Here is a 27514-nt window from a genome sequence, read left to right on the forward strand (position 1 = left end):
TATTTTTGTCTAAATTACTTTGTCTAGTAAAGATATTCCATAGTTTAGGCAGAACCTGCTTGAACATCTTTTCTGAAATATGTGGAACTGAATGTTTCAGCATCAGTCCCCTTAGTTTCACAATAAATATATGTACCAAATCTCTTGGCAGCCCATGCTTTCCTTTTCATTTTCAAGATGTCACTGAAAGCCAAAAATGTCAACCTTATTATGGTGCTCAAGGACAAGTTATCCCCAAGAGTCCTGTTGCTAGCATGCAGTGGAAAAGAATGAAAGCACAAGACTTTAGTGCAAACACAAAATGTTGTCATAAACAGTATAACATTGGTTTATAGAGAATGTATGAACTACAGAAATATAAAAGGGATGTGACTGGGATGGGAATCACTGAATTTTCCCTTCCAGTGGATTATCCCTGCGGTGCCTTGGAGCTCTTTCAATATCAGAACAAGAGGAAGAAAAAGCTTTTCAGGCAATATTTCCAGTCGTTCAATAAATGTAGTAATGCAATTCACAGATGTAATAACCAAGAGTTGTTAAAGGCAGCAGCATGCAATTACTGCATATAATAGGCCTCAGAATCAATAGAGGCTGGACTGAGGATCCAGTTTCAAATATCTAGACAGGCAGAGTGCAGCTACTCAAATGACAACATCAACCATGGCACCCCTAATCGGCACTATTTCAAATTTGGATCATTTGTAGTCCATTTCTACATATTTATAGTTCATTACATGATGCTAATTTGATTGGGAAAGTAAAGTGATACATCTGAGTGGAACACAATCTCAGTGTACAGTATCCTTTTCACTTAGGAAAGCAGTCAACCTTTCTCTCCTAGGATGTATGCTTTACCAGGCACACCAAGGTCATCTTATCTCATTCTCTAAGTGCATAAGGTAAATGATACAACAGCCATCCAAACAGCAATGCGAGTCTGTCGCTCTGAAGCAGAAGCAATCTCACACACTGTGTGCAGTTTTAAATATACAGTATCCACTGTGTAAATAAAGAGTAGCTGGATGTAAACAGGTTTGCATTTTTTGCTTTAAGTCATTTGTGGTAAAGCAAAACATCTGTATATATAGTAACTTTGAAGCAAGGAATAACCCATGCTTATTCTTACACATGAAAGAGTAGGCAAAGTATCCCTATGGCTCGATTTGAAAACAATAACTAACCAAACGTGGGGGCATAAATTTAACTTTGCCATGTTTATCATGGAGCCTTCATAAAGGAGACTTCCTTTCTTCTCCTGTAGCCACAACACAAACCAGACACAATCGGTACATTTAACCAGTGCTATTGTACATATGGTGTGAAACCTCGCAACTCAAAGTGGAAATCACTTTAATCTCACTTTAGCTCAGATTGCAACAAACAATACTTTGGACACTCCAAATCTTGACAAGAAAACCCTATGCTTAAGGCTTCTTCTTGCTCTTTCTTTCCTTCAAAGCACAATACCATCTGTGCCCTAACACTGGAAACAGTTGTTCCTTTTGATAAAATGCAAATGAGCTGGGCTGTTTTTATTAAGGAGTGCACCCCCAGCCCATTCCCCCCGCTTTCACTTACTGCCACAGTGGGCCCTCACAGCTGGGGGCTGAACGCTCTCCAAGCAGCCTGTGTCGGCATGGTCCCTGCTGCAGTGGGCCTCAGCAGCCCGTGGATACAGAGGATGCGCCCACTCAGCGTAAATGTGGGGGAAACTTAGACTTCTTCCATAATACTCTGCGGCTTTGTGAAGCAGCCACTTTATGAACATGAGGTCATGCGCTCCAGACACTTCTGTGTAGCTGCCCGAGTTTGAATGTCACAGTTGCATCCCTGCTGCCCAACTGACATGAATGAAAACAATACGGTTAACAATGACATCTATTTCAGTATTTTGGAGCTACTATGTAATGATGCTTTGCTTTGGGTTTTGAAGCCAGATCAATCTCCCCTGCTAAACTGGATGAGATTAGACAGTTTGAACCACAGAGGATGATGGGTATTTTTGGTGCACTTGTCTCTAATGACAGGGCAGCCGAGTGGGTGGAGGGGGAATAAAATGGATAAATTTAGCACACTGTTAGGACTGCTATGGCTCACAGAGTCCGTTATATACCTCCAGAAGAACAACTGCTCCCTTATTCTTTTCAATGCGACAGTATAGTACACAGTTTTTGCAGCAGCTCCTCAGCCAAAGATTGCTGGTGACATTTCACTTTCTGTAAGTGCCAGGAGATAGCACAGCTCAAAGAGTGACACAGCTATGGAGTTTGTTTATGCTTCTTTATTACATCTTTGAAAAGAGAAGGAAAACAGGTGTTTTTATCCTCAGCTTTCTGAGATATCACTTCATCTTACAAAGCATAGTTGAAGCAGTCACATCACATTAGCGTCCGCTCTCACAAGTTACAACCAAGCCTGAAGAGGTTTTAAGGAGAGGAGGAACAAATTGGATGGTAAAAATTTATTTCCTGATTGAGATGGCAAAACAGTCATTTATTTCCAGGAATATTTCCTATCAGATATGCAGCTTATTCTGACAGTTATTCATGGCACTTCTACCGCATCCCATTATTTTCAAAGAATTATTCAAACGCCAAAACCAGAGACTGCTTTATTCCATAACATGTATAAAAAGGTGTAAATTATCATTTTATTTAGTCATGTTTAAAAAAAAAAAAAAAAAAGACAAACAAAGACTCATTTTCACACCCAAATTTGTTTACATTCATGGAAAACAGAGTATACTTACATCCCCAGCAGCGAGCAGGGCACCATTCGCCTCAGCCATGTTCATGTAGTTGTTATTATTCTGGAACTGGAAATGAAAACAAAGAGAAAAAAAAAACACAATCAGCCGAGTGGTGTCCAGATAACATCCAGTGTAAATCAACTCACTTCCCTCTCATAACCAACACCTGTCACTCAAACAGATTGTCATACATGGCTCTGAATATTTGCACACTGGGTTAACCCCTGTCTCTACATGCATAAGCACATTCTGCCACTCTGCCATTATTGTGACATGATGAGAGGCATTTGAGAGGCCCTGGCCAATTCAAACCAGGGTAATGAGAATCTGGTCCAGCTATTCAGCTCTTATGGGATAGCAATTAAGGATATGTTTGCATCACAAAGCCAAGTATCAAGATGCAGTGGCAGGTTATTAACTTAAAATAACCTATGGGAGAGGAGTGATACTGGGGGGAAATAAGGAGGTAGAGGGTGTTTTTATTATGGCTGCTGTACGTTTTAGGTCAACGGGAACATTTGACTAAGTCCATGTTCATGAAGAAACTAATTTCCCCCTGATCCGTTACAAAAATATGTTTCTACTTCAGCATTTACATATTAATAGATACAGTCTTTAGTGGTGAGTTGGAGCCATACTGTAAAGACACATTAGTGATTAAGGGAGTTGATAAGCTATCAAAACCCTGTACTTTGGAAAGAAATAACATGTTTTTACAACATCCCCCCCGCCCCTACCAACCCACACATGGCCTGTTGGCAAAATGGCAGCCACTTCCTTTCTTCATAGACACAACCATGCTGACAGGTAGGAACAATGGGACATAGAATGAAGAATTATGGGCTAGCAGCTGGGCCCACGAGCACAATGCACCTCTCTGTGAGTGAGGAGAGCAAACCCCAGCCTACACAGCTCAGAGGAGAAAGAAACGCAGCACGTTTGCGTCTTCATGAGAACATTTTACCTGTTTTTAACAAAGCTCTGAAGTCATCTCTTTTGTATGTTTATTACAAAGTCACTCTCTTAAAACATCATGAGTGAAAAAACTAATAGACGGGGGGGAGGGGGGGGAGAGGGAACAGAAAGAGAGCGAGGCAGAGAGCAAAATGCTTCTTATCAGAGCAGAAGCCAAACAATAGTGGAAACAAATTAAGATCAGAGCAAACTGAGAAGTGCATTAATATATTTTCGAGCCCTTTGTGGTTTTCTTTCTATACTCTTTTTCTTCTGAGTGGTTAGTATGCGAATGTAATTACCGAAAGAACTGCTGCTAATCAACTGCGAATGGTATCCATTAATTAGGCTATGCCCTGGAGAGAGAGTTGAGAGTCAGCAGCAATGTTAACAGTGTTGCGCACCAATGAGAACAGGGAGCCACAAGCTCCACTAGCAGTTGCTGAAGCAGGTGGTATGAGCCACCTAGGCTTCCAGTGCCATCTTACCTGGAGCTGTCCTACTAAACTATATCCAACTCAATTGAGTTTACATATTTGAACAAACGTATAAAGACACACACACACACACACACACACACACACACACACACACACACACACACACACACACACACGAGCCTCTGCTGGAAAAGTAACTGTCAATTGCTGGCACTGCTTCGCTTCCCAGCTGTGTGGAACTTTGAGTCATGACATGGCTAGGTTACGTCAGCTACTCAGCTTGTAATTAACCTTATGCTGGGCTTATCTCGGAAGTGTTACTCCGTTCCCCGTCTTCTTTTAGATAATAAATTGAAGTCTCAAAGATATCCTTCTCTATTCAAGCACTAGAACATTGTTCTGATTGTGGGGGAGATACGGCTTCATGCAGGGCTGCTTCCGCCTCTTCTTGCCCTGTGCCTGAACGAAAGATTTTTTTTATTTATTTATTTTAAATCCGGGGGGGGGGGGGGGGGGGGGGGGGGGGCACCAGTTGCTCTCAAATGCAAATAGTTGCCTGAGAATTTAGAGGGAAAAATGTACAGTGAAAAAGAAGGAACTTTTGATTTTTACTTTGTTGCCTTGAAATAAAGAAAAAAATTTTGCCCTAGATTCCATGGAAACTTCCTGCTCTTATTAATAGCCATTTTCAACTCAATTACTTGAAATGTTACACCATTTTGTAATGCAGAAAACACAAGAAAAGTGAAAAAAGTGTGAGTGTTTGTGTCTGTCTGTGTGTTTGTCTGTGTTTGTCCAATAAAACAAATATCACACAAAGGCATCCCTGAATTGTAAACTGTAAAACAAAGATATTGATCCAAATCACTTCAGCTTCATTACAGAAAACATGATCAAGTCAAGTCCATGTGCCAATTAGCAGTGTTAAACTCCCTGGGCTCTGTCTCTCTGACTCATGTTTTTACTGTGTTTCCAGGCCCCTTTAAGAGCAGTTCAGAATCTCCTCAGAGAACTGTGCCTAACATCCCAAGAAATGTCCCCAGTTACCAGTATCAATCTTCACCATTAAAAGCTGTACCATGTCGGGCCGGAGGCCTCGGCGGACAAGCAGAGCAGGGAGTGGAGATTGTTATTTTTATTCCCAATTCATTTCTGGGGTAGGGGCCATTTTGGGCCCATGTTTGCGGCATTGCCGATTGAGTCAAATGCCAGATTAAATTAAGTGTGATTGGAGGGACCGCGCAGTTGACGGTAAGGGACCGTGCTAAAATGGGTCAGCGTAGACAATGAAGGCCCTGTAATTAAAATGATGTGATGAGCTAGAGGAGAGCTGTGGCTGCCATGTGAAGAGTCAAACAACTGTGTGCCTGCCCATATGCAGACCTAAATGAAAAGTTTGGGAAATCTGAAGGATGGGATCACTTGATTTTTGGAAGATAAAGGCTCCTAAAATACAACAAAATGACTGTAAATGTCTAGCACTGCAGTCACAGCCCAGACAGGTTTGCTATTTGCAAGAAACCAGGCTCCTCAGTCTTCCCAGTTCCAAAAAAAGTCAGTTATGTACTTGGGCTTTGCTTCTTTCAGCGGTGGGGAATCATGAGGAAGCCATAGAAAATGGTGCTTTAAAATAGCTTTGGGGTAGAAGGCTTTTACTAACAGAGTGAATTCACAGATAAAGGTGCTCTGTAATATGAACTGTGCTAAGAGTCAGACATGGCTACATGGCAGCATAAAATGCTGGGTTCCCAGTGTTTTTATTTCGCCTTCTGCACCACCAGCACATTTCTTCAATAACTGTTTAACAGGAGAGAATTAAGAGCTTACATGGACCCTGATCCTGAAGTGAAAAGACTCCAATGTCTGAATAATCACAGGCATTTAGAAAAGCCAAGCAACTTTGCAGCAAATAGGATACGTGTGAATTTCTAGATTTTTCTACAAATGCAAAGTATTGCTTTTCTTATTAGTCTTCTGACTAGATTTCAGAGATTTTTATTTTTTTTATTTTTTTTTAAATCGCAGTGAATGTTTCAGTTATTCATTATCAGAGACAGTAGTACTAATCACAATTTAAACATGTTTTTTTTCCTGACTAAAGCCAGTGTAATTTTGCTTGATTTTTTTCCAGCTATCTTTTAAATCCCACTTCAAGAACATTTGTATGAAAGAATGTCCAGTGGGAAATAAGGTGTTTTACAGCTATTACAGCAAACAAAATTATTTCAACCTCAGGGTGAACACAATATTGCACCAACATGACCCCCTCTCACTCCCAATATGATGGAGTAACCACACAGATCCTATCAGTAAACATGAACTGGACAACGAAGAATCCACAGAATACAAGCCTGAAGAGCCTTTGATAGCACAGCTGCCTTCTCTTCATGCATACAAATGAAATGTGCATATGTTTTAGTGCAAACATCAAATATTGCTTTATCAATGGCAATTAAATGATAAAGCATGACTGGGAAAATCCAAGGTGACAGTTTTCACCAGAAAAGGGAGAAACATAAAAGAGTGTTTTCTTTTATTTTCAAATCAGCTTCAAAAGACTGCTACTTGGTTTTACTGTACAATCATAAAGTTATAATATCATAGCTGTCTGTCAGCAGGTAACCAAATTGGACACATTCTTGCTCCGTACTGAAAACCGCCAAACTAATTCAATCAAGAGCCTGGGCTTTTCCAGAAGCAAATCAACTGCTGACAAACGATTTTACAGTTCAGCTTGAGCTCAGTAATCACAGCCTAGCATGTGTTCTCTGGAACATGACACTTGCGCTAATATGTTCTCCAGTGGTCTCCATAAAAGACAGTGAAAACACCACAGTTAAAACGCAATCTTCGATCCCAAGTAGCCCACTGTAATTTTCGATCTATTATTTTATGCAATTTCCTTTAAGGCCCTGCCCATAACCAGGTTTAGCTAACTCTCACACTGAGTGCAGGAGGCTGGAGATTCAAAAGAGCAGCACTGTTTCCTTCCCTGCAATACTGGTCGGACTGTGTTGTAGCCTCTGGGAAAGTTATCTTCCAGAGGTACTGCTCACCAAATACATGCTCATTTACAACCCAATTCAGCATAAACACTCTGCAGCTGCGTCTCTGGTGATCACAAGGCCTATTCATGCACAGCAGGCCACTGTGCATGCAGAGGCAAGCTGACATATATAGATATATTTCCTCCTATGTGTGCAGCAGTCAATTTGTAAAGCAACTCCACAACACAGCATGTCCACACAGTCAGCTAGCAAGCTGTGTTCTGATCTGCGGGCCGAATCGATTGGTAATTCAGTTTAAAGCTAAAATCATTACTCCCCCCAGCCCAGCACTGTCTTCCACTATTAAGACTGCTAGTCCTTAACTACATAAGGTAGCATTGAGGGGAAGTTCATTGAAAGCATCTCAGTCTTCCTTTGCCTCTCAGTGGTAGTACCCCTACAACAGTGCAGAGAAGCTGGTGTGAGAAAAAGTGGGATCTGAACTAAGCTGATGACAGTGTTGTTCAGGCTGTGTGGTGATTACCCTCCCTTCACACCACACAGACCACTATAGTCTCAGCTAGAGGTATCACAGCTTGCTTTAGTTTAGTAAACACTGACCTGGAGGAACAGTTTTCAACCCCTGCACAGATATCAAACCTCTCACAAAAAGACTGTTTCCTGGCCACAGAATGGTAGGGATTCTGCTCCGACGGGGAGACACGTTTATTTAACATTCGATCAGAGAAGGTTAAACAAGGATCTTTAACTTTTGGACCGTGTAATCATTAAAGTCTCTAAAATAAGAAACTTTAGGGCATCACAGATGGGGTTGTTATAAGCAAACCCAAAAGCAGAGCCTCTGTTCTTTACATTACTCCAAACGGCAAAGGAACACTATAATTCCGTCACAGCGCATAAAAACAAGTTTGCATGTCCAACCAAAATGACAAGCTTAACTATCAAAATAAAGGAAAAAGTTACAAGTGATTTCACAGCTCAGCAAATATATATTATATTTTTTTCAAGCTTCCCAGTCATTATGGCGGTGTTAAAAGACAGTAAAAGGAGAACTATAGTTTGTGTATTCAGCATGTTCCTTTGGGCAAAATTTATATTCAGCGCAGACACGGTGTATGAGAGCGATAACACGGAGACACAAAAAGACCAGAGTGAAACAGCATTTGTAAAGTCAGGCAGAAAAGTTGTCAATGACTAAAAGCAAACATCTGGCATATACTGCATCTGTTTATTTTTTTTTTTTTTTTTTTTTTTTTTTAAGAACACATTTGACCTCAACCACATTTTTATAATGGCTAACAGATCAAGTGACAATGTGAATTACCGATTTCATATTGAAATTTACATTTTTCCAAATAAAATAACTGCTACTAAATACAGATTCCACAAAAAGACTTTACAATGTGTTTGTCGTTTACCTATGCTCTCTCTCCCTCTCTCAGACACACGAACAACAAATCAAAGGCAGTGCAGCTGCCATGCATACCTACTATTAGAAGGAACTGGGTGCTCAGTGTCCTGCACTTGGTCATGTAAGGAGACCAAGGATCAAATCTCCAACCCTGCAATTAGTGGACAATCCACTCTACCTTGAATTATGGGCTCACTAAATTAATAGGATTTGGTAACCGCTATGCTAAGAGTACAGTGCTTTATTAGATAGTAGATCTGTCAGGTTGTATTTATGCACAGTTGCTTTGAGATGTCAGGCATCAACACATCTTTAGCAGGTAATGTAAAATAATTATAGAAAATGTCATCTCAGTTTAGTGTGTTAGGATGCTAACATTTGCTAATGAGTACTATACACATAGTTGTCACGGCTAATAGAAATGGGATCAGAAATGGGTCATAAAACAAAGGAAAATCTGGTGCAAAACTGTTGTTACTATTGGGAATCATGAATCTATGGATGTATGTAGGATACAAAATTTAACAGTACTCCGTCCCGCATCCTGTTGAGCTAATCTAGTCTGGACTAAAGGGTAGACTGACTGAAATGGCCTATGTTAGAGCAACAATGCCTACATGACTAAAATTAGTCCTTGTTACTCTTATTTTATATTATAAACGTAGCCAGTCGCTTTAAAATATAAACTTCTAAGACTTCTGCTTTCTTGTGTAAATGTGGACTTTTAAGTGTAATTTACAGCAAATGTAGCTGGACTAATTTTATAGCATAGTCGCTGCTAATATCACTGCACTAGTTACACAGTAGACCTAAAAGCACACAGAGGTTCTCCATGGCTACTGTTTTCTCTGAGGCCTAAGACTTGCAAATGTTGCCAAAACAAAGATGGTCTCAGGATTTGTCATAATGGACTGAGCTCAGCAGCCTCAATAGTATGCAGGTCAACATCCAACATCCCTTTTTTTCCCTGGCTGTTGAGTCTGCTATGTACTCTCAAGAGCAAATCCTAAAAGAAAGCGCGAGCTAAATGGGGTTCCATCTTTGATTTGGCGGGGTGCAAAGCCATTGGCCCACAGCCACAAAGGAGCTTAGGCAATGGAGAGGGCCTCAGAAACATGGTGTAGCTTTCTCACAATTGCTGCTGTTGCATGGACACACCGCTCTTGAGGAAGTAACATGAGAGAGGCTTGTCTTGTTGGTGTTGTCTTGCTTTTACTCCTAAGCCATGTCTCAAGGCTGTTTACTTTCAGCAGCTTTGATGCAACTCCAACTCAAGATGGTATCAGGGTGTGGATTTTAACCTAAGCTTGTCCTGTTCTGCTTGCCATTCTTCTACTTCAGAGCACAAGAGTGCTATCAGGTTAAAGAAGCTAATAGTATTTTTTTTTTTTTTTTAAATGGTCAAATGTCAAAAAGTAGAAGAACAGTTTTGTGCCAGTGGAAACAGGTTTGCTTCTGATGGCACTAATGGTTGTACTTTTTTCCTGATTTGTCAAATGGCTTTGTCACTAGGACTTCACATAAAGATCCACTGAAAGCTGCAGGGAGTGGAGCACAGACACTTTTTTCCCTTTCTTTTTTTTTTTTAAATTCCCTGTGTGCTGTTACTGACTAATACAATCATTATGAATGGCTCTGGGAATGTGCACAGTCAAGAGCTTTTAGTGCTGGACTCAAAACAATCCTCTATTTCTTATCTGCTAATGTTGGATATAAAATGATGTAAAAGCCTAAAGTGGTGAGAGCATTAACATCAAACTATTCAGTCCATTAAAAGCCTAATGTATTCTATAGCGTGTTTTTGAGCAATGTTATCAAGTAATTAGCCCAGTTTAACAGTATTTAAAGCTATCAAATATAAAATCTATTTCTTTCTTTTGAGAAATGTTTACAAAAAGGCATTAACAGCAAATAGTAAACTGGAGGGTTAGTCCCATTTTTCATCATAATTCTCAAGCCCATTAAAATCTTCATGTATGCAACCTGTGTCTTTTCTGTTATTCTTAGCAGAAGACCAGTATGCACAAACCAGCCAGTTGTTCAATCTCTATAAATCTGAAAAGCACAAACTGCTGAGCAGTGACTCGTATATCAGTCTATTATATACTACAGGGCTGACTGTATTAAACAAATGGCTAGGCCTGCAGCTGGAAAAGAGAGGCAATATAGAGAGAGCAGAGGTTATTGTCTAATTTAAATCTTGGCTGCTTTCCCAGAACTGTACCACATTCCAATTTGTGGCTGTGTTGCTTGGCGCTACTGACAGAGGTCCGGCTGCAAATACTCTCGGGCTCCTCTCCAGAAATGCGTCTCCAAACTGACAATCAACAAGTTGGCAGAGATTAACGGAATGATGGGAGCAAATTAGGTAAAATAATGAAAATGCACTAATATAGATGCCGTGCTCTGTTATTTTCTTCCACCTGTGGTTGCAATAATGTATCTATAATCATTAAGACTTGATGTGCAACAACACAGGCTCATAAAGAAAGCCAGTACATTGCTTCTGTAATGTCTTTGAGTTCCATAATGAAATAGCAGCTGGAAAAGACATCTGTGAACACATAGTAGTTACAGAATGGTTGAGTGAGCTCTTAGAAGCAATTAGCTGTTTCAAGCATTTTCTCCTTGGCATACTATTGTCCGTTCATCTGCTAGATTGACAGCACACCAGGACATCATTAGCAAACCTGACAGCTGTTGAGTCGCAGACATTGTTTTTCTTGTGACAGCCACCATCAGGCTAAGTGCTTCACTAGTGTTTTTAACAGTATTTAAACTCAAAATGTCACTTTAACATTTCCTACTTCAAAAGCAGCGTGAGATTAAGATACCAGCTTTGAATAATTACAAACACTAAGCCTCAACTTTGATTCCGTATCATTGCACTGACATTTAAAAAGATTCGGAACAAAGACACATTACACATCTTTTAGTCATAATGCAAAAGTTATTCCTCTCCTCGGTGTAAAAAGACAGGTTGGAGATCAAAGGCGTATGAAAAACCTAGAGGTCTGCTTTGTGTGGAAGTGGCATTTTTTTATTTTAAATTTTTAAATGGAGAAGATAAGTTAGGAAAGTGTTTACACATTTTTTTTTAAACAAAAACTAATGCAAAAGCATTTGTTTAATAAGACTTGTCAGTCTGTGGCCAATCAAAAGCAACCATATCTGGACTTAATTTCCCTAACGATGGTATCACACAAGAGAAAATAATCATATACATTATACCTGTAAAAATCCTCCCTGTACAGGTATGCTTATTTTCTGCTTTGACAACAACTCCCTTTGAGCTATTTTTTATCTAATTTCAGTGCAGGCGGCTAAGGGGGGGGGGGGGGGGGGGGGGGGGGGGGGGGGGGTCACTGACATTTTCTGTATTTGAGCCTTGCCCTCTATTTTAGGACCATGCTGAGTTCTTCCACTAAAATAAATGACAGCACGACAATCTACTCTCAACTCGCACCTTTCCGCGCACATGTTCTCCCATCACTCTTCATTTATCTTCATTAGGTTTGTTTGACCCATCACCAATCCTCTGCCAGTGTAAATATAAACACTACAGTCCATAGAGATCATCTCTATATGTGATATCTTGCAGAGGTGAAGAGCAGCTAAATGTAAATGGCCGACATGTATATGAAAACCCACTCTGGAGTAGTCGTGTAACAAACCTAGAAAGATAAATTCCACCGATCCAATTAATAAATATATAAACAAAGCCTGTGATGAGAAAAATCAGTGATTTCAACAGGGGGCGCCATGCTGTAAACTACCGACTACAGGTTTAAGCAGGAGTGCGGAACAGAAATCCCACTGTCAACTTGTCATCGGCTAATTTACCTGGAGCCAGAGGGGGAGATTCACTGGACACATAGGGAGAGTTAATCTCTTCATTCATCTTTCGCTAAAGAGATCGACCCAATTAGCTTGCCACATTGACTGACAGCCCTTGTGTCTGCTTTTCTCCCTTGACTTTTCCCTTGCTTTTTAAAAAAAAGAAAAGAAAAAATCAGGAGTTATGCAGTTTATGCTGGCCCCAGCTGAAGGCTGTGAAAATTATTCGAGAGTACTGTACAACAGTGAAATAATCATGATGGCTTTATTCAAATATGTCGAGTCTGAAATATTCACCACTACAATTTGCTGTGACTGATTAGCCAATGGAAGGGCTGCTTGGGGATAGCTCTCCAGAGCTCTGTAATTGAGCGGATTTGACTTGGGAGAGTTTTTCTTCTCCTGATAACTACACATTCCCTTTTGAAATGTACTTTTCCTTTTTTAGCCTTTCCTGGGAGCCAGTGAACATCAGAGTTATAACGCTTGCAGAAACAGCATGTATGTAGGACAGTTTATATTCTGATCGTCATCTGTTTAAAATGTGACTCCACATTGTGTGGATTTAATCATTTCCCACTGTATCACTGGTTGAAGGGCAGAGAGTGCAGAAACATCAGATCTGTAACCTCAAAGATCAGGGACAACAATAGCCTGAAGGTCTGCCACTGTGACCATCCATTTGACATAAATCTCTATGTTCCAATACAGATATTGTAGTGACAATTTCCCAAGTGCACCTTTATATTCTGCAGTTGGTTTATACATGTGAGGACTCGCAAACCAAAATCAGGAATAGGAAACAGTGCGCAGAAAGAAAGAACATCAAATGTGTAACAATGAGCCGTTTCATTTTAATTCTGTATGCTTAATTATAACATTAATATGTCAATCCTGATTTTGTCCGGTTCTGGAGACAAGGCTACATTTACAAATATCCGTGTGCCAAAACGTACTGAAAACAGCTTTCTTCTTTCACATTAAATCTCATTTATTTTCTACAGGGGGAAAAAAAGGAAAAGATGTTGTTATTCTTTTTCAAAAACACACCACTAATGCTCTGGGGCATGGTTTGTCATTGTTATTCAGTGCTCGCTCACCTACACTTAAAACATGATCCTTCTGGATTTTAATTAAGCACCAAGGTACCTCCCAGGGGGTTCTGGCTTGGCAAAGGAAACTACTTTGATTTATGTACTACTTTGTTGTTCCTGCTTGAAGCTTGCATGTTATGAGAGACTGTGGTGATGAATGAAAGAACTGGGCAATTATTCTTATTTGTTAATTAGTTCCTGTTGGGAATGCATTATTGTGGATTCCAACACTTTACCTGTCAACAGCTATGTTAGGACTGACTAAACCGAGTATCATGCTACAAGCTGGGTGCATGTTCGTACATGTTTGATTGAAATTGAATGTTAAATCAACTAAAGCTGTTAGGAATTTGCCTGATTGTCAAGCATGCCAGCAGAATAATGCAGCAATTTACATGCATCCCACTCTACCCACCCCACCCACACAGCAGAAAATGGTACAAATCAGCAAAAATACTTATTTGCAGAACCCGATGCAATGCTATTTCAACAGCAACACTATTCAAACAGAATTTACTGGCTGTTAAACAAGCAATTAACAACAGCTCGAGAACATTTAGTAGAAGTGCCAATTACTGATAAACCTTTCAGACTTGGGGATATAGGAGAATTTGACACCATAGTCTTATGCATTAATGCACAAGGCAAAACAATAAACCCATAAAATATTAACAGCCGCATTCAAATCAAAGTGGGAGCTGACGACAAATCTCTCGGTGTCACTTGAAAGGGAAGTTGGCCAGGCACCTCAGTGACACAAGGATGGTTTAAGAGGAAGACCTTGTGCAAGCTCTGCTCTCCTGGATGCATATCAGAAGCTAATGGACTCTCAAAACTACAGGGGTGCTGCGGGATTGCCACGATTAGCTCGTGGAACTGCTGAAGGTCACCACTGCTGAGCTGAGCAGCCACAAGCCTTCATAAAACCATGCAGCGTATCATTATTTTCAAAGTGTTTCATTATGGACGGTTAACCTTGGCTAACTCCAACCTAACACTTTAATCAGATGCCTGTAATGCTTTGGAAACATTGTAATCATTCAGTTTCTCTTCTTGTTTATCAGCGGGGGAGAAAAATAATATTGGAACTCCTTAAAAAAATGTTTTCCAAGGTTGTGCAGGTATTTGAAAAGTTACACTATTGAGTCAGAACCACCACAGATTAGAAACTCGATCAGTTTCCTTGGAAGGAATGTCATTTAAATGAATTGTCAGTGGCTGTCCGCAGAAGGAAAGCCCTGGCCAATGTAAAGGCCTCACAGACCTTGATCTTGTTTCTACTTCTGCCATCCCACACTACGACCACATGCAAGAGCTCACAAGCCAGCAGAAACATACATGCACATGACAGTAAACAAGGACATACTGTGAATGAGCCTCAATTTCACCTCAGAAATATCAGAAGTTGACTCAAGAATTTCATGGCCTCCATTCATAATCCCGCAATTGAGGTTTCTGGAGAATGGACCTTTATTATGTGGTTGGAGCTTTTACTGAGGCTGTGTCCATTGTTCCTTTTTATTGTGGAACTGAATAAAAACTAGATAGATTCATGAATACTGCATGATTTTCATCAAATAGAAAATCTCTTGGAAGAATTCTCAAAGCAGTGTTATTTCAGTAACATGTTGAGAGCTGTTTATTCAAATGAGGACAGCTGATGGGCAATTATAACCAAAAGAATAATGTCAGACGGAAGACAAGAGTTTTTTTTTCCTATTTTGTTTTTTATTTTTAAATGCTGAATATTTTTAATTTGAGTTCCCCACAGGATTTACTCCTGACAAATAGAGATTAAAATCTTTCTGGATTTATGGGAGCCATAAAAAAAGCTGTTGGTTGAGGGCGAGGAAAAGATTATCATCTTAGATCAATATTGAAAAAGTTCAGTGTGCCGTGTCTCATTCTTCAGGTCGGGTCTGCGCAGAAATAAAGAGAGTGATGGCAAAACAGACAGCTGAAATACAAGTTATTGTTGTTGAATTCCTGTGGCCTTGTTAAAGAAATGGATACAAAGACATTTCTGACAAACCAAGGTATGAAAGAGATATTAAAGGGCAAACATTTAAGAAGAGCTGTTTCACTCCCCTTAGGGACTAAAAAGAAAAAGACAATCCTCAAGCAATCAGCGCTGTGTAACAAGAGCTTGATTCACTGCAACTGAATAACGATGACAAAAAAAAACCCCACAGTAGTCATATCAGAGGACTCCTATCAGTCTTAAGTATGTTTATAGAAGATTGAATCAAGGTGCTGCAGGTTGAGATAGCAGATTTTTTTTAAACTCTGGGGACTATTAAAACTCTTGTTCAAGGGGTAACGCAGGTCTGTAGGCAGCAGTATTCCTGCTATGGTAGTTATTATATGAAAAGAAAATATCATCTAACTGACTCACACTTTGTTTGAGACATCATGTAAACAGGGGACAAAACGGTAATCAAGGTTATAAATTTTACCAGAAAGTGTCAAATACATCTAATTTTTTATTTTTAAAGGAGTGCTTTCATCGTTTCCTGCATGATAAACAGGTTTTCTTTCAAGTTAGTCTTCCTTGAACTCTGATGCAGTTCTGCTTGAAAACATGCCATCCATTTCGCCATTCAAACAAAAGTTTTATTTACCTACATTATTTAAGCTCTTTGTCCAACGGGTCTAAGGGATATTTGCACACCTGCTACTATTGTCAGTCCTTTTAGTGCAACCTGGTAACAAGCTGCATTATGGGAATGTGTGATGTAGGAGGGGGGCAGCAGAAAAAAGGGAGGATTAATCACACTGTGTAACAAGTAATACTACACACCTGCAGCTCATAGCCCTGTAATGAGAGAGAAATTCACACTCAACCTGATATATGAACAAAGGTTGGGATCATGAATAATAATACCTATGACGAGGCTGGTTTCGGTTTAACGGTTAAAGCAAACTGAAGCATATAACAAATTCAACCCCCAACCAGCGTTTATGCCTTTCAGTAAAATATCTCAATTTTGAATAGTTTTCAGTATTTATCTAACTCAAAGGTCATTTAGATGCAGAAATTAGGAAAAGCTGAAAGAATAAAGTCTAAATGTGAAAACAGAAGCGATAAATTCAACCTGCACTGCTAAGAAAATATTACCCATAACTGTATGAGACATCCATCAGTGGCCTGTGCACTTGACAAAGAGCCAAAGGCTTAAGTCAAGCAAGTCAAGTTAAAAGGAAAACTGCAGAATGTTTTGATACAGTCTGTGAGCCCATTAAGAGAATTGGACATTAGATCTATGAAACATGGAATGGCTGCCTCTCTGGAAAGCTTTAAAAATGAATGCGTCTTAACAGCGAGGCTAACCACTAAAGGGACACAACACTTATTGAATCAGCCAACCAGAAGTGATTGACTGGTCCTTTTGAAACTGCTTAATTCATGGTTAGAAACTGTTTTCTGGAGCACAGGGGGTTCTTCTTCCTCCTTTTAATAAGTCAACAAGGTTGAAGCTGTCAAAAATGTAGTGAGCCAAAACCAGATTAAAACAGTTGATCATAGTGGAAAAATCTCTCTTAAGGGGCTCTGTCTTGAACAAAAATGGGCACAGCATTGACTCATTCAATAGAACTTCTGAAGGTTAATGATATCTTTGGCCTTACATAACTTAAAGGTGCATTACACTAGAAGAGGTTGGTGTCGTTTAAGAATTGTACACAACAACATGTGTGCAAGGAACCATGCTATTGGTAACATATGCTAACACAAAACCTCTTAGTTAATCCTTCTTTTCAAAAACCATTTACCATTTCATTAATTTCCTGTCATATGATCAACAAGAATCATAGACACCATTCAATAAAAAAATATGATCTTGTAGTGCTGTACCTCGGGATTACAGACTACAATCCCATGAGGATTTGGGTGAGTGCTACTTTGCGCTTCAGACAACCTCTGCAATGACACAGACACCTTTGACATAACCTCACAACCATTAATTTTTCCACACTGTCAATCATTTAACTTATTGTTTTAAAACTAAAAAAAAAAATCGTACATATTGCGTACCTCCTCATGTCACAGCTTAACAAACCTCTTGTACGCCAACTCTGTTTGGTATTTGAGTAAACTCTCAGTCTTATCTTAAGACATCAAACCCTAAAGCTAAATCTCAACCCCCTCGCTGACCTGGACAATGTCATCTTCTCCACTTTTATAGGGAACTCTGTGGTCTAGATGAGTTCCATCTTTTGGTGTATCTCTTGAGTTATGGGTGCTTTTTAAGTGAGCTCAGCTCATGCTAATGCTTTGCCATACAATTTCAACATATGTTTTAATGAAGTCAGCAGTGAAATTATTACTGTCATTTTTTCATTTGAACTTTAATGATGCATTAACTAATTAGATATTTGAGAAAAGTCATAACACGGCTCCACATGTAACTAAGAACTTAAAGATCTAAATGATGTTAATTTACTTTTTTTAAAGCTATCCAAATGAGAACAAGTGTTGATTTATCCAGAAAGTCCTTAAAACACTGAAAAGAAAAACAACAACTCTTCTGTAATAACTTACCATAATCTTTTGTTATGATTCATGATTTGAACGGTGTAGTGATGTTGTTTACATGACAACACTGTGCATCTGTTCTCTTTATACCACTGGAAGAGATGTTTTTGAAACAGCCACATAGCTACACATAGTCAAAAGGGAGAATTTGTCATTTTATTAAGCAGGGCGAGGACAGACAACAGTGGAGTGGATCCTTGAGGTGAAACTATACGCACAAGGAAAGCCTACAGCACTAAGACACTCCATATCCAAGCATGATTTCTTTTTTGCTTTTAATGTGGTTTCCCCTATTTTTCATTGGACATGAGATTACATCAAGACCAAATCAGCACAGCAAGATGGTTCTTGTCTATAGAATGGTGCCTTATGGTTTGCAAATCGACCAGTTGGGAAATAACTTCATGGTGTGAGGTCTGCCTAAATGAACCACACTGAGTAATGCACAAGGAGATGTAATGAAGTGGATTTATGAGCAGTGATGGCAAGATTACAGAAGGTCTTTACGAGTGCTGATCTGGGTAATGGTCTATGTCTGTTGAAGATTTCAGAGCTGGAGGATTTGTCACATCCACCTCATAAACAAAGTGGACAACCTGATGTTATGTTTTCCACTCTGTTGGATCAGATTGTCATACAGTTGCAGAATGCTTGTGGGATCAAAGCAACAACCATTAATGTTGCTCAGAAGAAATGGCATGCAGAAAATGGAGCTGGGCATTTACAAAATACGTGTAGTGCCGTCTGCCACATATAGCAGTCATTCTTACAGACAGGAGCTCCAAGTGCACAGTGCGTCTTCGTGTAGAACAAACTAAAAATAACACTCTCTTGTCTCACTGGGAAAATTAGGTGTTTAATAAATCTGCTGAACTACATCTCCTGACAAGCTACAATTAAAGGACTCAGCAAAACACATCAGCTATTCACTTCTTGGACATTTAAACATTTAACATGCACCTTGGAGTCATATCCATCAAGTGTTGAGTTTGACAAAGCAGACAGCCTCCCTGCCCCTCCCCAAGACACGCACACACGGCATTACCGCACACACACATTTAAAGTTGTGTTTGGATATGTTTAGAATGTGTGTGATGAAATGGCACCAGCTGTGTACACTGGAGAGATGCACAAGGCCCCCTGGTTAAGAGAGTTAACCCCTTCCCTCCCGCTGGAGCTTAAGTGACAGCAGAGACAAAAGAAACCTGACGTACTATGTTAGCTAATGTGAAGCTACATTAATTCACTTCCTCCAGACCTTAAAATCTGTGTTGTTCCTGGTTTCCTTACATATGCATGTGTCAGTAGTTCATGGCCTACGGCCCATTTCCCCCGCTCAGTAAAATCCTTTAAGAAGTGCATCATTTTGGGTCTTGAAGAACTTTCTAATCAGGGAATAACAGCAGAGCTAGTCTGTCATATTATAGCTTATGGATGATAAAATACAAAGCCGACAATAAACAAATTATCCAGAGTCCTTTATCAATATGTGGTCGAAAAACAACAAAATAAAGCATGTGTAGCTAAAGAGGATTTGTCATCAAGATCATTTCTCAGAAAAGACTTATTATGCTGCACATAAGGCTGTAATCCTTAACAACTGAGTCCAAGTTGATTTGGCACTACCTGTTGTTAATAGTCTGTGGTTTCATGCAACAGCAAACACAGCATGTGCATCTAAAAATCAGTGTACAGTGCAACCGCCAAACTATTAACCCTGCCTTAATCAGTAATCAGTTTGTTACCTTTGCAAGTTAATTGGTTGATGAAACATGTCTACAGTTTGGATTTTTTTTTTCCCAGACACAGTCAGCAAATATGATTTTTGAATATATAAATTGTTAAAATGCTGACAACATTATTAAAAAAAAAAGCCTAGTCACAAATTTCTAAGATGTTTAATTATAGTTTGCCCTTTCCTTTTAAAATGCTTCATTAAGCACAAACTGTTGTATGTCTCTTAACAGCACTACACAGCAACACAGCAGAGATCCTGCAAGACTTCCCCCCCTTCTGTAGCTTTTGTCATGTACAAAGGCTACAGAATCTCATAGCAATGTGTTTATCTACATCCCTCTGCTATACTGCCATTAAAATACTCCAATGTATGGTCAATTCTCAACTGCAATGAATTATAATGTCTCAGTGGTGCTGGTATTAGTTTTCCAAATAAACCTTCAGTGTTAGCACCAGTGCAGGTGAGGAGTTTGTATTAACATCTGTTGGTGATTTCTTGGCGCCTGGAGGTAATGAAAGCCCACACTAAATGGATACTGTATCTGAAACATTATTAAACCTTTAGGAAAAAAAGACCAGATGGCAATAAATATGGCTATAACAGAGGGTCTCTTTCAAGAAACCATTAAACTCAATCACATTTGACTTTTACAAATACCAAAACTAGTTAAATCCAAACAGCTCTTTGTCTTTGGTTTATGTTGTGCCTGACTGAGGAGCTTGCCTAGAGAAAACAAGCAGCCTTAACCATGTTGCATCACTGAAATCTCTTTGAATAATAAATAAGTGCATATATATGTACGAGCTCATACACAGATTTAAAAAGTTTATCAAACTTCAAAAGGGAACTTTTATAAATTTTACCGACTACAACCTGGTGTTGTTAGAAGAATCCAAAGAGCCAGGAAAACCAATAGTCATTATCAGATAAATTGAAAACAACGCTACCTGAAGTAACAACCAATCAGTAAAAGTAGAAGCCTTGGTGTTTTTGCCCTTGAGCATACCTGTTCCGTGTTCACCCTCGAGTCAAGGTAGTTTAAGAGAAATAGACCCCACTGTGACAGCCTCGTCACTCACCCTGCACACGCTGTAGTCAATGTTTATAACCCACAGAAATAAGCCTTTACAATTTCAGTTTCAATAGAGAAACCGTGTTTAATTTCTCCAAACTGCAACAAGGGAATTTTTCTCACAAAATAGATTTTATATGAGAATTATTCAGCTTTGTGAAGTTGTGGCATGTTTCTCCTCAGCACCTTCATCTCTGTGCCAAAAAAAGGGAAAGAAATGGCAGCTTCATTAGTCATGACTGCAGCACCTAATTAAGTTTGTGCCACTCGTTTGGATTTTTCTGTAAATTTAAAAGAATCTCTGATGTTTGAAAGTGCCTCTGGGCCCTTCTGTCTCTCTTGTCATTAAAATTGAACATTTCCTGCACCAGCATTTTGAGTGGGTATTGCCTGTTTTCAAATCAAAACTGTAAATCTAGTGAAAGTTTGGCTGCTCGCAAAAGGTGCTGTGACAGCTTATAAATAGATTAAAGAAGTAATGCTTCAGCTCTGTGACTTGTAAGCATGCCACATCTTTTAGATGACTAACCGCTCTGCATTGTGCTACCTTTCAGCAAGCCGATTCAAATAAATTGGAGGCTTATTTGAAAGATGCATGCAAAAGAGCTTATTTGTTCACAGTGGAAAGGCATTGTAATTAGCATGAAATGCATGCTTTGTACTCTCTCTCTCTCTTCCTCTTTCCAACGTAACTGGTAGAGATACTGGATAAGCACCTTCTCACCACCCTCTCTCTCACTCTATGCCTCCTTTTGCATTGTGGCCAATTACTGTTACAGATGGAAAATTTCACTTGACCCGGGGATTTTATGAGCAGGAATAAAATCGCACTTCAACTTTTACACCAATTCAAAGCAATGTGGTTAAAGTTTCTTGAGGCTGATGAAGACATGATGAAATTGGGCACATATGACAACTTGGCCAAATGACAAAGAGCTGATGAAACACTGAGACAAACCTGGTAACTGTTTTAAGCAGCATCAGATTGCAAATAGAGCTGCATTACGGGGCTGAATAATTTGAGAGGGGGGTAGTGTGTCGTGTCTAAGTGTGCATGTGTGTCTGTGTGTGTTTGGGGGTGGGGGGGGGGGGGGTATCATTGTTTAAACTTCATAAAAAACTGTTCTTTTTGACTGCCACAATGATGTTCTCTCCTGCTGTTATACAAGAGAGTCAAGTTAGTGACTGATCACAGGCCTAACAGTGCGCGTGTTACATCACTGACAAAACATTACAAATCATCAACTGTGTTTTACATAACCTCATAAGCTCCAGTTGCAAGAGTTATTAAACTTCAGCTTTGTTCTTATTCACAGCTCGGACACGGTGGCGTTTGTATACAAATGCGAGGAAGCGAACAGATCAACATGTAAACAATGCAAATACATCATGCAACCTGGCAGTGGGCAGATAAAACTGTAGTGCACAGTATGACAGTCAAGAGTTTAACTGATGCCATGGGTAAGATAAGTGCACAACACGGCGCAACGCTGACAATGAATAGATTCATACGGAACAGATAGTGAGCTGTCCATTCCTCTTTCTGCTTGTGCATGCTTTTTTCCCCCTGAAATGTTAATGAGGAATATGATACTTGGAGCTCATTCTAAGAACTGCTTGCAAATGCAGTGAACAACATGAACTGAAGGCGGTTTGAAAATGAGGTTAAATACACAGCAGTTAACCAAACGACCAACAACCATTTCTTTATCGTGTTGTCATTTTATTTAACTGCATGACGTGGCCGGTCATGAAGAAGAGCAGGTACCTGACAGCCTACATCTTTTTTTGTTTAAATCACATTTGAACTGTAATGACAGGATGTTGAGAAACACGGAACCCTAAAGGCAACAGCGCCCATGACTGTGGAGCACATCAGTCTGTGAGAGTTTAGCAGTGCGACGAGGCAGGTTTGAGCTGGACAAAAAGTAACACTGTGCCGCTACACTTGTCCTGTGCTCCCGTTTCCTTTCCTAATGAACAACAACAAAGTTTGCGGCAAGAGAGGAAAGTACTGATTAGGCGGAAAGAGAACTCTGATTCAAGGAAGGAGGAAGTGAGTAAGGGGAATTCTAATTAAATCAACGGTCAGAGTTTCAATAATTAAGCTAAAAACTGTGTACTAGTGGTTCCAGTCCCAACGTGATCGCACAACACAAAACAACACTACGGCGCGAAACGGGAAGGATTTCTCACCTTATTGAAGTTGTAGTAGCCCAAACAGTGGGCAAAATCCAGGTTTGGTGGATCTCCCGGAATAGAATTTCCACCGGCAGTCGGATAAAATCTTACATCCATGGTGTGTGAGGGAGCCGCGCAGCTGTAGTTGTAGCCTGCTCTGCACGGAGCTCAATTTGTTTCTGCCGTTTACAATCCAAGCGCACAGATAGATGGAGAAAGAAAGGCGGCGAAACTGACCCAAGCTTTGTTGGGTTAAACGAGATATTACGGTAAGAGAAAGGGGGACAGGTAAAGTTAGGATATTCCTCTTTTTACACCTTACACCAGTCGCTTCATTTCTGTGGAAATCCACATGAACGCTGGACTGAGCCCAGGAAGCTGTCCCTCAAAGAGCAGCAGACGCTGTGTGCCCATGCATTTACACACAGCTGCTGCTGTATACAAAGAAGCCACGAGACCGGCGAGTGAGCGTGGGTCCACCTCCTTTTTCCTCCTTCAGACGCAGAGAGGGGGAAGGAAAGGGGAAAATGAAAACTCTAGGAAAGTGGTAATAAATACCACGAAGTAAAGTCCGCGCGTCAGGATAGCGCTCAAAAACGTGCCCGCGTCCTCCGCCGTGTTTCGCAGAAGTTTATTTTTCCAACTTGTAAAACTAGTTGGTGAAGCAGTTTGAGGAAGGAGCAACTAGCTGGCCGCTCGAGCCCATCTGCTAAACACAGGTTTTGTACAACAAGCTGAACAACACTCCACAGATGGTGCAATTAGTGAATGTGATGTACTACACTGAGTATCTCCGTTCAGCCTTCGGCTCTGCCTGTCGTAGTGATGAACAAGGCAAAATGTGTGAACAAGCCAGCCACTCCCCAAACACACTAAGCCACTCCCATGAAAACACTGCATTTAAGTCCATGTGACATGTTGGCATATGATAATTGATCATAATTATGAGTCTGTATGTGTATATTTTCTTAGCATACCTTTTTATGCCCTTTTAAACGGTGACTTTCATAATGAATGGCAGGTTACATCCAAATGTAATTTTACATCTTACTCTGTTTTTACTCTGCATTACTCTGCCAAAGCCAACAGGTACGATAGCTCCTGCAGTTTTTCTCCCGTTTGTTTTTCCTTGATTCTGCGAATTTTAACCTTCAGTTTAGTTTTTCACTATGAAGCTTTTCCTCCCACTGCTACTGTATTTCATGTTAATGCATATTTTATACACGTTTCTGTCTGTGGCAGTTTGTCACATATGTTTTCAGAACTGACAAGTGTTTTTGATTTTCAAGTCATATTGGTACTGGTCACAGGGCACCGAACAATATACATAAGTAGACAAAAATGATACACCAGGTCGACATTAATCCACAGTTCAATGATTGAAGAAAACTTTACCTTTCCTAAGCTGGAAGCTTGCAAAAAGAGATGAAAAAATATAATCAAAATATACTTTTTTCTGGTTGGTAACTTCTACACAAAATATTATAGCAATAGCAGAAGGTTCTGTGGATTCAAAACATTTAACAAGGTTTTAAATAGGGCTAAACTGTTCAACACCATATATGAACTTCGATAGCTTTACTTTAGACAAGTAAAGCTCTTAAAACTGGTTAGTATTATGGTATAAACAACTTGAAAAAGAAAAAGGCAAAACAACTACAGATTTATCCCAAACAATCAGAAAACTGCTTTTTGCTGTCAGTAGTGAAGTGTCTTTTCAACTGGTTAAATTCCCATGGTAAGATAAGTTGAACTAGTTGGAAGTTTTGGTTTAAAATTGGCTGGAAGCACCATATTTTCACTAATCTTTTATTTACAGCATGTTTTAAGTGCAGTACAGAGTCTCCGCTGGGCAAATATGTTTTAAAAGTGCAGGTTGTGAAATCACAACTTACTAGCATTACAAATGAAGCACAGCTGTAAAGTTACAACAGTGCAAACTGTCCATTGCATTGTCCATGGAATGTGCATGTTTTCAGCTGGTAATGCAGAAAATGTATACATTTTTAAATTTTGTTCGTTTGTTCGTTTGTTTTGTTTTACTTGATTCTAATCTTCTGCTCATTCTCTTTTACATTGCTGAATACACAGCAGAGAGCAGAGAACACACAGCAATACAATTTAATCTGTAAAATGAATTTCACTCTAATCTGCTGACAAACTAAAGAGATTTCCACATCTCCTTTATTATGTTATGTGACAGCAACCTTTTAATGTTTAAATGGCTCCAGTTTGGATGGATCCACACAGAGCTCTAATGTGTAGTCATCATGTTAGAAACAAACAGCAGTACAAAGCGCTGTCTCGGGGTTCAAATAATTAATTTGAAACAATCTCTTATGTTATTTTCAACAGCATTACATTTTATTGTTCGACATATTTATGCTCTTTATAGATTTTTATGGCTATTTTCATCATCTCTGGTAACATTTGTCTGATAACTTGAAGTAGGCTATGCTCATAGGGATCGTTTGTGCATGCAATGCCCCTTTTTATGTGAGTGTATACAGAGCCTGAAACAGAAAGCTTTGCTTAACAGAGAATGTTGATAACCACCATCAGTTTTGTCAAGTCAGCTAACGCAAAGAATTCCTGGCTGTGTTGAACTTCCCACCCAATATACCATCTGGTGTGGGCTAGCCCACCCACAAAGCTTTTTGCTCACTCAATACACACCAAATCAAAACTTACAAAAAGTATTTTTGTTGTTCACCTAGTGTAAATAATAATAATAACAATAATAATACACAAAACAGGAGTACCATTTCTAACTTCTTACTGAGTGGGAAGCCCACAGGCCAGCTCCAAAATCTCCTGCTGTACACCCTTTTAACGTCGTCATAGGTACATATGCACAGAGGTTTAATAAGCCCGCTTGTAAAAACTGATGACTCAACATGTTGTTTATGTTATATTTTTATTTTTCTGTCTCAATTTAAGCATAGGTCTGGTTTACAAGTAGCTTTTGCAATGCTAAGATGTGTTGTGACACTCTCTCTTGCTCTCCCTTGGTTAAGCTAACACTTTTAACATAGCGTAGATCTTTACTGACATGCTTTGGTGGGAGAAAAAGAGCTTCTGTGTCTTTATTTGCATTTCTGATTTGGTGCAGGGCACTATAAGAGATTTACAGATTTTGGAGAGTCTGTCTTTGCAATATAATTTTCAGTGTTCTTCAGCCTGTAGAAACTATACAGCTGCTACATATGGACTAGAACAAAGTAGTTTTCTAAATATTACTTTAACATCGTGTAAGATTTTTTATTATGTTTATTTTCTCCCAGACAGAGAACCCAGTATTTGAACAGGGACTCAAACCAGCAACTTGAAGGTTACTAGTTGGCTGCTCTGACCTCTTCAAGTTGCCCATCTATTATTTCTAACACAGGATGCAAAAAATCCACCTGAACGTAAGTTACCAAATTTTCTTGCCAGTGATTTCTTAAAGTCTACACAGTTACAAAAAAGTAAATTTTTCAATAAAAATAAAGATTTACGGTTAGGGTTTTTGATTTGAGGAAGGGTTTTCTTGGTTCTGGCTTCTGTCAAGCTTCACTTAACCATACTGGCATAATGAATGAGTCTACACATGAATAAATGCACAGCCTGAAACTCATTATGTCCATTGTATTCACAAATTAATAAAAAAGACAAAATCATTTGTCTGATTTGAGATTGATAAACTAACCAGTAGCTGAAACTAATTATCACACACAGCTTCTGTCAGTGAGATTAAAGAGGGGACTGCCATTCTTCCAATGTCACCTTCAAACATAAAGACTAATATATAATTAACAACTAATCACTGATAAGAAGAAATACTAAGGAGCAAAAAAATAACTATTATTCTACCAAACATCCTCCTGAATTTGTGTGTACACATACGTGCACCTTTACTCTTTTGTTTTTGTTTTAATCAAATAAAACAACATTTTTATTGAAGTTGATTATTGCAGTGATGATTCAACCAGACACATACTGTATGTATCCCTGGCCACTTTACACTATCTTGTCCACTTCACCGCTTTGTTGCGTTGCTCTACTCGAAACACTTACTCTGTCCTTGCAGTCTGTGCTACCAGCACACACTTCTCAGTTTCTAAGTAAGAAGACAAGACTGTGCAAGTGTTACTTTTAGGATGGTGCAGGAAGCTGTTATTTCCAGCTAGAAAATCAAAGACATTTTTGAGCAGTACCCCATAGCAGTGGGAGGGAGTATGTGTATGTAAGGAATCCATAGTTTACACCTATGAAAAATTCTTTGGAGAAGAAGACCATGCTTTATACATTAGTAAAACAAAAATGTTATAGGAATCTGAATTTACAACTAAAGAGAGGGTTAAAGTGAAACTTTAGGGACTTACTGCTCACTAGAACTCTAGTTGTGCAGTAAGGACATAAAAAGTTATTCAGCTGTCACAGTCATCTCTGTACTGACAAAAGAAGACATCAGAATCAAGCAGAGAATTAATCCTCCATGTGAATACATAAGCCAG

The 27514-nt window shown here is 39.4% G+C and overlaps 1 protein-coding gene across 2 annotated transcripts in view; it reads right to left on the minus strand.

Moving 5' to 3' along the window:
- tox3 (TOX high mobility group box family member 3) overlaps positions 1–23135 on the minus strand; it is a 35186-nt gene extending 12051 nt beyond the window's left edge. The window contains exons 1-3 of one of the 2 annotated variants that reach the window (XM_085352386.1): positions 23034–23135; positions 2750–2815; positions 56–58 (exon numbers count right to left, since the gene is read on the minus strand). In XM_085352386.1, the coding sequence (XP_085208512.1) occupies positions 56–58; positions 2750–2815; positions 23034–23135 (171 nt within the window). The remainder of the gene's footprint in view (positions 1–55; positions 59–2749; positions 2816–23033) is intronic. The other variant, XM_085352378.1, reaches the window with a different exon arrangement.
- Between the last annotated feature and the right edge of the window lie 4379 nt (positions 23136–27514).

This window comes from Diplotaxodon limnothrissa, linkage group LG1 (genome assembly GCF_057381915.1).
Source record: "Diplotaxodon limnothrissa isolate DT_005_m linkage group LG1, D_limnothrissa_male_GT1.1, whole genome shotgun sequence".
Classification (NCBI taxonomy): Eukaryota; Metazoa; Chordata; class Actinopteri; order Cichliformes; family Cichlidae; genus Diplotaxodon; species Diplotaxodon limnothrissa.